This window comes from Mandrillus leucophaeus, unplaced genomic scaffold (assembly GCF_000951045.1).
Source record: "Mandrillus leucophaeus isolate KB7577 unplaced genomic scaffold, Mleu.le_1.0 Scaffold838, whole genome shotgun sequence".
NCBI classification, from domain to species: Eukaryota; Metazoa; Chordata; class Mammalia; order Primates; family Cercopithecidae; genus Mandrillus; species Mandrillus leucophaeus.
The window spans coordinates 533,653-546,151 of NW_012109119.1; the positions used below are offsets into that span (position 1 = coordinate 533,653).

A 12,499-nucleotide genomic window follows, 5' to 3' on the forward strand; every position below is an offset into this window, starting at 1 on the left:
CTAGAACTCAGGACTAAGAAACTCAAAACCACTCAACTATATGGAAACTGAACAACCTGCTCCTGAATGACTACTGGGTACATAACAAAATGAAGGCAGAAATAAAAATGTTCTTTGAAATCAATGAGAACAAAGATACAACATACCAGAATCTCTGGGACACATTTAAAGCAGTGTGTAGAGGGAAATTTATAGCACTAAATGCCCACAAGAGAAAGCAGGAAAGATCTAAAATTGACACTCTAACATCGCAATTAAAAGAACTCGAGAAGCAAGAGCAAACACATTCGAAAGCTAGCAGAAGGCAAGAAATAACTAAGATCAGAGCAGAACTGAAGGAGACGGAGACACAAAAACCCTTCAAAAATCAATGAATTCAAGAGCTGGTTTTTTGAAAAGATCAACAAAATTGATAGACTGCTAGCAAGACTAATAAAGAAGAAAAGAGAGAAGAATCAAATAGACACAATAAAAATGATAAAGGGGATATCACCACTGATCCCACAGAAATACAAACTACCATCAGAGAATATTATAAACCCTCTACACAAATAAACTAGAAAACCTAGAAGATATGGATAAATTCCTGGACACATATACTCTCCCAAGACTAAACCAGGAAGAACTTGAATCCTTGAATAGACCAATAGCAGGCTCTGAAATTGAGGCAATAATTAACAGCCTACCAACCAGAAAAAGTCCAGGACCAGATTCACAGCCGAATTCTTCCAGAGGTATGAGGAGGAGCTGGTACCATTCCTTCTGAAACTATTCCAATCAATAGAAAAAGAAGGAATCCTCCCTCACTCATTTTATGAGGCCAACATCATCCTGATACCAAAACCTAGCAGAGACACAACAAAAAAAGAGAATTTTAGACCAACATCCCTGAACATCAATACAAAAATTGTCAATAAAATACTGGCAAACCGTATCCAGCAGCACATCAAAAAGCTTATCCACCATGATCAAGTGGGTTTCATCCCTGGGATGCAAGGCTGGTTCAACATATGCAAATCAATAAATGTAATCCAGTATATAAACAGAACCAAAGACAAAAACTACATGATTATCTCAATAGATGCAGAAAAGGCCTTTGACAAAATTCAACACACCTTCATGATAAAAACTCTCAATAAATTTGGTATTGATGGAACGTATCTCAAAATAATAAGAGTTATTTATGACAAACCCACAGCCAATATCATACTGAATGGGCAAAAACTGGAAGCATTCCCTTTGAAAACTGGCAGAAGACAGGGATGCCCTCTCTCACCACTCCTATTCAACATAGTGTTGAAAGTTCTGGCTAGGACAATCAGGGAAGAGAAAGAAATAAAGGGTATTCAATTAGGAAAAGAAGAACTCAAATTGTCCCATTTGCAGATGACATGATTGTATATTTAGAAAACCCCATCGTCTCAGCCCAAAATCTCTTAAGCTGATAAGCAACTTCAGCAAAGTCTCAGGATACAAAATCGATGTGCAAAAATCACAAGCATTCTTATACACCAATAACATACAAACAGAGAGCGAAATCATGAATGAACTCACGTTCACAATTGCTACAAAGAGAATAAAATACCTAGGAATTCAATTCACAAGGGATGTGAAGGACCTCTTCAAGGAGAACTGTAAACCACTGCTCAGTGAAATAAAAGAAGATACAAACAAATGGAAGAACATACGATGCTCATGGATAAGAAGAATCAATATTGTGAAAATGGCCATACTGCCCAAGGTAATTTATGGATTCAATGCCATCCCCATTAAGCTACCAATGACTTTCTTCACATAATTGGAAAAAACTGCTTTAAAGTTCATATGGAGCCAAAAAAGAGCCCATATTGCCAAGACAATCCTAAGCCAAAAGAACAAAGCTGGAGGCATCATGCTACCTGACTTCAAACTACACTACAAGGCTACAGTAACCAAAACAGCATGGTACTGGTACCAAAACAGAGGTGTAGACCAATGGAACAGAACAGGGCCCTCAGAAATAATACTACACATCTACAGCCATCTGATCTTTGACAAACCTGACAAAAACAAGAAAGGGAGAAAGGATTCCTATTTAATAAATGGTGCTGGGAAAATTGGCTAGCCATAAGTAGAAAGCTGAAACGGGATCCTTTCCTTACTCCTTACACAAAGATTAATTCAAGATGGATTAGAGACTTAAATGTTAGACCTAAAACCATAGAAACTCTAGAAGAAAACCTAGGTAATACCATTCAGGACATAGGCATGCGCAAGGTCTTCATGTCTAAAACACCAAAAGTAATGGCAACAAAAGCCAAAATTGACAAATGGGATCTCATTAAACTAAAGAGCTTCTGCATGGCAAAAGAAACTACCATCAGAGTGAACAGGCAACCGACAGAATGGGAGAAAATTTTTGCAATCTACTCATCTGACAAAGGGCTAATATCCAGAACCTATAAAGAACTCAATCAAATTTACAAGAAAAAAACAAACAACCCCATCAAAAAGTGGGCAAAGATATGAACAGACACTTCTCAAAAGAAGACATGCATACAGCCAACAGGCACATGAAAAAATGCTCATCATCACTGGCCATCAGAGAAATGCAAATCAAAACCACAATGGGATACCATCTCACACCAGTTAGAATGGCGATCATGAAAAAGTCAGGAAACAACAGGTGCTGGAGAGGATGTGGAGAAATAGGAACACTTTTACAGTGTTGGTGGGATTGTAAACTAGTTCAACCATTGTGGAAAACCGTGTGGCGATTCCTCAAGGATCTAGAACTAGAAATACCATTTGACCCAGCCATCCCATTACTGGGGATATACCCAAAGGATTATAAATCATGCTGCTATAAAGACACATGCACACGTATGTTTATTGCGGCACTATTCACAATAGCAAAGGCTTGGAATCAACCCAAATGTCCATCAGTGACAGACTGGATTAAGAAAATGTGACACATATACACCATGGAATACTATGCAGCCATAAAAAAGGATGAGTTTGTGTCCTTTGTAGGGACATGGATGAAGCTGGAAACCATCATTCTCAGCAAACTATCACAAGAACAGAAAACCAAACACTGCATGTTCTCACTCATAGGCGGGAATTGAACAATGAGATCACTTGGACACAGGAAGAGGAACATCACACACTGGGGCCTATTGTGGGGAGGGGGGAGAGGAGGAGGATAGCATTAGGAGATATGCCTAATGTAAATGACAAGTTAATGGGTGCAGCACACCTACATGGCATATGTATGCATATGTAACAAACCTGCACGTTGTGCACATGTACCCTAGAACTTAAAGTATATAAAAACAAAAGAATATTTGGAAAACAAAAAAAGATATAAAGAAAACAAAAATATCATCACTTAGACGTAACTGAACATCATAAATACTGGTGTATACCGGTTTTTCTATGCATTTTTATTCTTTTTTCCTCCAAGTTTGAATCATATTTTATACATAATTTTTTATTCTTTTTTCCCACTTGATATACTATTTAGGTTATTTCTCTATGTCAGTAAATATATTTTATTTGTAATGATCGTATAATGTTCCATTGTGTGGATATGCCGTAATTTATTTAGTCATTCTTTCACGTGGAATATTTTAGTTTTTTTTTTTTCAGTTTTTTTGCTATTATAAATAATGCCTCTATATTCTTTTACATTAATCTTTTAAAACCTTGGACTATTTTCTTTGAATAAAGTTACTGAAGGGTCACAGGATATATATATGAATTTATCATCCCCAAGTCATCTAGCTTTTCTAACTTTGACACACCCTTGAAAATATGAACTCATTCTCTGTATGTATATACACACACATGTGTATACATGTATGTATATGTATATTAACATAATGGTGAATGTATATATAATATATACTACACAGATGAATATATTTTTGTAAACTAGTAATGCATAACAATTGCTCTATTAAAGTATATAAAAGTCTGTATCTCTTTTTGTCTCATAACTGACTTTTGCTTTGAAGTTTTAAAAATGCCTTATTCTGACAATATGAAATGGATGTATATTTAGAATGCTCATTTAATATACTATAAGTCTTTTTGTCACACTCAGTATAGGATTCACCCAACACAGTATGCTTAATCCACAAAGATGCTCCTTCTGAGAGAAAAAAATTATATATTACCTGTGCAGGTGATCTGTTTCACTTGTTTATAATCTATATACGCCAAACTGACAGAGTGTTTGACAAGGAGGAATAGCCAATCTCTAGGAATATGGGGAAATGCACATATCTCACATAGCTCTACCTGCTGTGGAGCATGTATAGTGTGGCTTCATACTCAAGAATGAATACAATTATTTTGGAATTTAAAAATTTTTTTCAATAATTTTCAAACCCAGCTTTTGAAGAAAGTAATATGTGGTAAAAATAATGCTTATGACTTAAATTTAAGAGACAAAAAGTATAAAACTCTCAGAAGATCAAATAGAAAAACATCTTCATGACTTCAAGATAGGAAAGGATTTCTCAAGCATTAAAAAGTCCAATCATGAAAGAAAGATGGAGAAATTTGGCAATATTAAAATTAAGAATTTCTGTTTATCAAAAGATACCATAAAAAGAGTACAAGGGCAAATAATATATTTGAAGTACATAAAACTTTCAAAAGAGTAGTTTCCAAAATGTGTAAAGCACTTCTATAAATGAAGAAGAAAAAAGCAGACAACCCAATTAGAAATATGTGCAAAGTATAAAAGTATACACTTTAGAAAAGAGAATCTTTTGTGGCAGATAAACATATGAAAATCAGGTAACTCAAAATAAAACTACAGTGAGGTATCATTACACATCCACCAGATTAGCAAAACTTAAAAAGTCTAACAATACTAAGTAGGAGAATGTAGGACAATAGGAATTCTCATAAACTATTGGTGGGAACTCCATTAATAAATGACTACATATTGAGACCATACCTAAATTATAATTGGAGCTAATCATTTTGTCTGGTGATATTGAATGATTTCCTGGAGTAATTCAGAATGACAGGTTACCACAAAAAATTGGTACAACCGTTTGGAAAAATTTGGCATCTAGTAAAATTAGAGATATACATACCCCATACCTCGTAGTTCCAATCCTAGGTGTATACTAGAGAAATAGAAGTACATACATGCAAGGATATACGTAAAAGAATGTTCATAATATCATTGGTTGTACATGAAAGCAGAAACACTTCAAATATCCATTTGCAATAGAATGGATAGATATATTGTGTTTGTGCAATGGAATACTTTACATCAGTAAAAATAAGAGAACTGTGTCTTTGTGCGATAATATGGATGCATCTTACAAGCATATGCAAAACAAAAAACCAAAACATAAGAGCATACATATGTTATTATATAACATTTAAAACAGGAAAAATAGGCTATATTATTTAGATGATAAAACAAAGCCAACTAAGGAAATGATTGTCACAAAAGTCAGGATAGTGATTACCTCTGAGGAGCAAGACTTGGTGAATGTGAAACTTTTTAGAGTGCTCATGATGTTGGATTTCTTTACCTGGGTAAAGAAACATGGGTATTCTCTTTATAATTTTGTTTGTTAAACTGTTCATATTTTTTACTCTCTTATCTGTATGTATTATGTTGAACCATATGAACTTGCCATTTTTGCAGGTTAAAACAGCTAAATATTAGCTATTTCAAATGGCTAGACTAATGTTTTATTTTACAATAAAATTACAAAAAGAGAAAAATAGTTTGTTCTTATATGACAGCAGATGCTGAGTATGGAGATAAAGAGACAGTAAGACAAGTAAGAGAATCAAAATGTACTTCACAAGTAAGTCAAATATTTTATTTCTAATTTCTAAGCAAAAATTCCAATTTAAAATATTATGTCTATTTAAATTTCAGATTTAGTACAATGATTTATGTGATTTATGTGAGATGTTGTCAGCTTGGTGATCAGGTTTCTAGAGAGTTACAGATTCTGTTTTTCAGATTAAAAGATGAAGCCACAGACATTTTATATGAAAATATACAAAAATATATTATTCGGCCATAAAAAAGAGTGAAATTTAGTTATTTGCAGCAACATGGATGGAACTGGTGGTCATTATGTTAAGCAAAATAAACCAAGCACAGAAAGACAAATATCACATCTTCTCACTCATATGTGGGAGCTAAAAAAGCGGGTTTCAAGATGATACAGTATAGATTGGTGGTTACCAGAGTCCAGGAAGGGTAGTGGGGAAGGCGGAGTGTAGAGAAACTGATTAATGGATGCAACTATATAGTTTGATAAAAGAAATAAGGCCTTGTGTTAGATAGATCAGTATAGTGACTACAGCTTACAGCCATCTATTGTACCTGTCAAAATAGCTAGAAGAGAATAAGTCAAAGTTTCTAGCATGAAGAAAAGACAAATATTTAAGGTGATGGATATCCCAACTACACTGATTTGGTATTTACAAATTACATGAATGTGTTAAATTATCACATGTATCCCAAAACTATGTAAACTATTATGCATCAATAAATTTTTTAAAAAATTAAAAAACATATACAAAAAGTTATCATTAGTAAGTGACAGTGTATCTTGACTACAACTAAATAATGATTGAGGAAAATAATTTTGTTTGGTAAGATTGAATGATTCACCACGGCAATTCAAGAGCAGTGGTTGCCATAAAAGTATCTTGAAAGCATTATTTAAATAGTGGAACACTTTCCTGATGATAGATGTAAACAATGTGTATCAAGTTCAGTCTAACTATTAAAGGCTAAAATAAGAGAAACATCAAGTAGTATTTTGCTGTAAAGAAACACAAGTAATAAGCACATTTTTTGATGAAGGGACCCAAATTATTTCTGTAATGGGATTTGGCATAACGAGCATATTTGACAAATCATATCTCTATTCTACAAAATGACATAAAGGAAAATTAGTATTCAGATTCTCAATTATTGTAGAGAAAGTAGCATAACAGATTTATAAGGTCAAAAAAGTGTGAAAACGAAATTAATCAATGAGAGCAAGATTGCTTAAAAGTACATCATTTTTCACTTTCAAGGAGATAGCATATGTAATTGTTCACCCAAAGAGCATATTGTGGAAATTTTAAAAGAAAAATCATTCCTAATCATTTTTTTCATCAATTCCAATATGTTCTGGCTGTCATTTACTTTTTCAGGTAAGAGTGGAAGATGGAACTGGAAAGAAAAGAAAAAATCGGATAAATATTTATTTTTCTATATTTTGGTATATGTTTTAGTATCACTTTCACCAGTTATTCTTATTTCACTTATTTTGTCTGTGAAATGTTAGCATCATGGATTAATAAGGTATTTTCCTCATGCATTTTTATGTATGTCATATATGCCACAGCATTTGTTTTTTATAGTTTTCTGTTACTTTGAATTTGCAGGCTATATATACTGAACATTTTGGGAAGCCAATAGAAAATGAGAGTGACGAAGTAGAAGAGAGAGCTGAGAATTTTCCACGAACATCTGAAATTCCTATATTTTTAGGAACTCCTGAAACTGTGAAAGCATCTGAGTCATTGGAGAAAATAAAATTCCCTAAAACCCCACCGTTCGAAATGTAGGATTTTAATTAATAACTACTGTTAAATTATCTGTGTGTTGAATTAGATAAATAACTGATAGGAATAGTAAAATGCCTAGTACCTGTAACTTTAACAAGTTTTTATTATGTAGTATTTCAGACATACAAAGAAGAGAAAGACTAATATAACACACCTCCATTTACCCTCACCCTGTTTTAACAATTATTAATACCCTGCTGTTCCTGTTTCATAGACCCTCTTCTCCATTTTTCCTGCAACATTTAGCTGAAGATGGCATAAATCCCATGTACTTATAAAGCAATAGTGTGTAGATTTAAGATTTTTCCAAAGGATAAAGAAAATTTAAAATATCAAGCTAAGCCTAGCATAGTGGCATGTGCCTGCAGTCCCAGCTATTTGGGAGGCTAAGGGAGGAGGATTCCTTGAGCCCAGGAATTTGAATCCAGCCTGAGCAACATAGTGAGACTCTATTTAAAAAAAAAAAAGTCAAGCTAAAAAGCTGTTGTCACATATGGTAGAATATAGACTTATCATCAATTAATGTTCCGTCAGTCATTTCTTCATGTGTTGTAGTGTCTGAAGCAAGACTTGCCATTTCTATTAAGCAAGCTCTTTAGGCATAAATATCTCTCACATGATTATTAAATTTTGGAAACCACATATTTGTGGTTTGCAGCCAAGAAAATAGTGCTGTACTTCACCTTTCTGTTTAGTCCATCCTCTTCCTTAACACTGAACCCTGAGGTTTCTCTAAAACATGTCAAGCAGATTTCACATCAGGGTTGTTTTGCATCAGACCTGTGCTCTACTTCCGCATTTTAAATTGCTAATAAGAGTTATTGATTTGAATGTCATGCTGTTGACTCAAGCGCAGCGCATTCAAAATGGAACCTGTCATCAAACCTGAGAACTGTGAAAGAATGTGAGCTCATACGCTAAAACCTCTCTCCATGGATGATAAAACTATGATCTGTAAAGTTAAGTGACTCATTCACAGTAATAGAGATAGTTACGGCAGTATCATCAGATTTCTATTAAATTTAACAAACACTTAACAAAATGTGCAAGGCACTGCTCTAGACATTTTATAAATACTGCTCATTTAATTTTCACACCAACCTTATTAGCTGTAGGTACATTATTATCCTTATTTTACAGAAGAGGAAACAGAATCACAGGTGATACAACTGATCAACATTAGAATAGAAATTTAAGCCCAGGCCGTTCTGGCTCTAGAATCCATGCTTTTAACCACTGGTATAAACTGTCTTGTCTAATTATTTTTCCCAAATCATATTATAATTGAACTTCCTTATACATCACTGTAATGGCTGGCTTCTCATCAACACTAAAATCTTGTCACTGGCATTCAAAATCTTGAAGACAGCACAGTGTCAAGGTTAAGAGCTTGGACTTTGAATCAGGATTGCTGCATTCACCTGCCACTTCTGGCACTTATTATTCTTTTAAGCAAATCATTTAACCTTTCTATGCTTCAAAATTCCCTACTGTAAAATGGAAGTGATAGTATTAGTACCTATTTCATAGGGTTCTTGTGAAGAATAAGTAAGTTATGCCTATGGAAGAACCTAGAATAGAGACAGACAGTATATTCGCAGTAGATTTTCATAGTTATTATCCCCAAATTGATTGTTCTACTTTATTTAACATTAGTCTTTACCTCATACAATCCTTTCCCCATAGGATTGTCACTTCAATAACTACTTCCTACGTTTCCCTACTGTGCTAATTCTCACCTCTATGCTATTGCTTATGATGCTTACCAGTATTCAGTGTTTAATAATAGATTTTTAACATTTTGATGATTTCTTATTTCTCAGTAACAGAAATAGAAATGCAGTACCTGAAGTTCAAACACAAAAGGAATCCCCTGGACTTTCTTTTCTTATGAGTTATACTTCTAGATCACCTGGATTGAATTTATTTGATTCTTCTGTATTTGATACAGAAATCTCATCAGATCAGGTAATATGAGAAGCCAAAAGTTTTATTTCTAAAAATTGTGCTCTGGAACTTTGAGTAATTTTAGTTCTTTAATACAAAACTGTCTTGGGGCAGATTATCAACAGAAGCATTTAAAAAAAATTCTGAGTATTGATGGTATGACAAAGTTCTCTATTACCTTTTTGTTTTCAACTTCGAATGCCTCATATTGACATCTGCTCATTAAAAACGGATCTCAGGATAGGGATAATTTAAATTACAGCTAAAGGCAGTTTAAAAAATGAATTTGACTTTATAGTTAATGTATCTAACTTTCAGACAAAGTAGAATTCTCAACATAAAAATGTTCCATATTATAAATTGGTCTTTTCAACTACATGTGTATACACAGCAGCATTATCACTGGTTAATTTTAAAAGACCTAATATTGGTTTCTACTGTTCAGTGATATGAATCATGATAAAGTGCTTATTTCTATATGTAGAAATTAAAGGTGAAAACTGAGACATGCTTTATTCAAAAAGTAGAAACAATACAGTGTAGTGGTTAAAACTAGACTCTGAAGCCAGACCACTGAGGTGTGTACCAGATGTAGGATTTTGGGTAAGTGGCTTGGTTTCCTTATCTGTAAAATGAAATAATAACTATTATCATAGGGTTTGTGAGTATTCGAGTTTATACACATAAAGCACTTGGAAAAGTATCAACCACTTAATAATCCTACATAAGTATCAATGTGATATGAGTAATATTGTTATTGCTCATTTAAGTTAATTATATTTAGCCAATTTTATGTGGATTAGAATATTTTATTTGCATATCTGACATTAAATTGTTGAAATTACAAATTTATTGATGGATGATATAGTAACATACATGTTATAGTATTTTACATCGTCAACTTTTGTCTCATTTTTTATTTAAAAGCTTATTTTAAAAACAAGTAATTCCTAGGAGTATGCTGGGCATGAAAATAGACTATAGTTACTTAATTCTCATTTACAATAATAACATGAATGCAAAATGTATGTATATAAATTTAACAGGAAACATGTATACTTTGAATAAGGAAAACTACAAAACTACTGAAAAAAGTTAATGAATACATAAACACATGCAGTACTTGTATAGGAAGAAAATATTGTAAAGATAAATTTCTTCCCAATACAATTTATAAATATAGTCCAATTCAAATCTAATTATAATCCTGACAAGATTATATTTAATTTTTTGTTTTGTTTTTGTGGTGGTGGGATTGGGAAAGGAGATTAGTAAAATAATTAATAACTGTCCTGGGTGAAAGTGGTCAAGAATAATCAAGAAAACATTGAAAATAAGATTGATGATAAATTAAAATGAAATTCTAAAAAATTCAACCCCAAAAGGCAGAAAAGAAACAATAAAAAACATACACACGGTTGTGCACATGTACCCTAGAATTTAAAGTATAATAAAAAAAATACACACAGTAAAAAAATCATAAAACAAATAAATTTTACACCAAAGAATGTGCTTTTTAATAATTACACTGTGTGAATGGGCTAAACACTCAGTAAAAGACAAAGATTGTAAGAATGGGGGAAAAAAGCAAGACCCAAATATAAGCTATCTATAAGAAATACACTTTAAATATAAAGGCAAAGACAGGTTGACAGTAAATGGATGGAAAATGATGTATCATGAAAACTAAGCATTAGAAGGTCACAATGGCTATATTAATATAATTTCTGGTAGTCTTAAAGAATATTACTAGAAATGAGAGGAACATTTCATAAAGACAAAAAAGTCAGTTCATAAGGGAGATATAACAGTCACAAATGTGTAAAGCCTAATAACAGCTTCAAAATACATGAAACAAAAAGTGACAGAATTAAAGGGAAAAAATAGACAAAAATTCAAACATAGAGGTTTTTAATACTCCTCTTTTAGCAGCTGGTAGAATTAGACAACACAATCAGTAAAGATCTTTAATAAGATCTGAATAACATCATCAATCACCTTGATCTAATTGACCTTTATAGTACATCACATCCAACAATGGCAGCATATATATTCTTTTCATGTTCTGATGGTACCTTCAGCAAGATACACCATATTCTGGGCCATAAAATGAGTCTTAATGAATTTAAAAGGATTGAAATCAGAGTATGTTCTCTGACCACAGCGGAATTAAATTAGAACTCAATGTGATATCTAAGAAAATCCTAAATATGTAGGCCATAGATCAAAGAAGAAATCATGAAATAAATCAGAAAAAAATTTCATTTATTTATTTTTAGGTTTTATGGGTACATAGTAGATGTATATATTTATGGGGGTAGGTAAGATATTTTGATACAGGCATGCAATGTGAAATAATCATATCATAGAAAGTGAGGGTATCCATCCCCTCAAACATTTATTCTTTGTCCTACAAACAATCCAATTATACTCTTTTAGTTATTTTAAAATGTACAATTAGATTTTTTGACTATAGTCACCCTATTGTGCTATCAAATACTAGGTCTTATTCATTCTTGCTATGTTTTTTGTACCCATTAACCATTCCCACCTTTCCCCAATCCCCCATCCCCCAACCTTTCCCAGCCTCTGGTAATCATCCTTCTAGTCTCTATCTCCATGAGTTCAATTGTTCTTATTTTTAGGTCCCACAAATAAGTGAGAATATGCAGTTTGTCTTTCTGTGCCTGGCTTATTTCATTTAACATAATGACCTCCAGTTCCATCCATGTTGTTGCAAATGACAGGATCTCATTCCTTTTTTCCTTTCTTCCTGTCTTCCTTTTAGTGAAGGTGATTTTCTCTGATGGTGTAATTTAATTTCTTCCTTTGTATTTTTGTGTATCCATTGTCTGTTTTTTTGATTGAGATTACCACGAGGCTTGAAATTCTATCTTTTTTTTTTTTTTTTTTTTTTTTGAGACACGTCTTACTGTCTCACCAGGCTGGAGTGCAG

General features: G+C 32.9%; 1 protein-coding gene across 1 annotated transcript in view; it reads left to right on the forward strand.

The window, feature by feature from the left end:
* The window catches only part of LOC105530668 (chromosome unknown open reading frame, human C14orf39), a 51,811-nt gene that overhangs the window by 23,030 nt on the left and 16,282 nt on the right, over positions 1-12,499 (forward strand). The window contains exons 14-16 of the mRNA XM_011968306.1: positions 5,764-5,825; positions 7,414-7,592; positions 9,420-9,564. Of these exons, the coding sequence (XP_011823696.1) occupies positions 5,764-5,825; positions 7,414-7,592; positions 9,420-9,564 (386 nt within the window). The remainder of the gene's footprint in view (positions 1-5,763; positions 5,826-7,413; positions 7,593-9,419; positions 9,565-12,499) is intronic.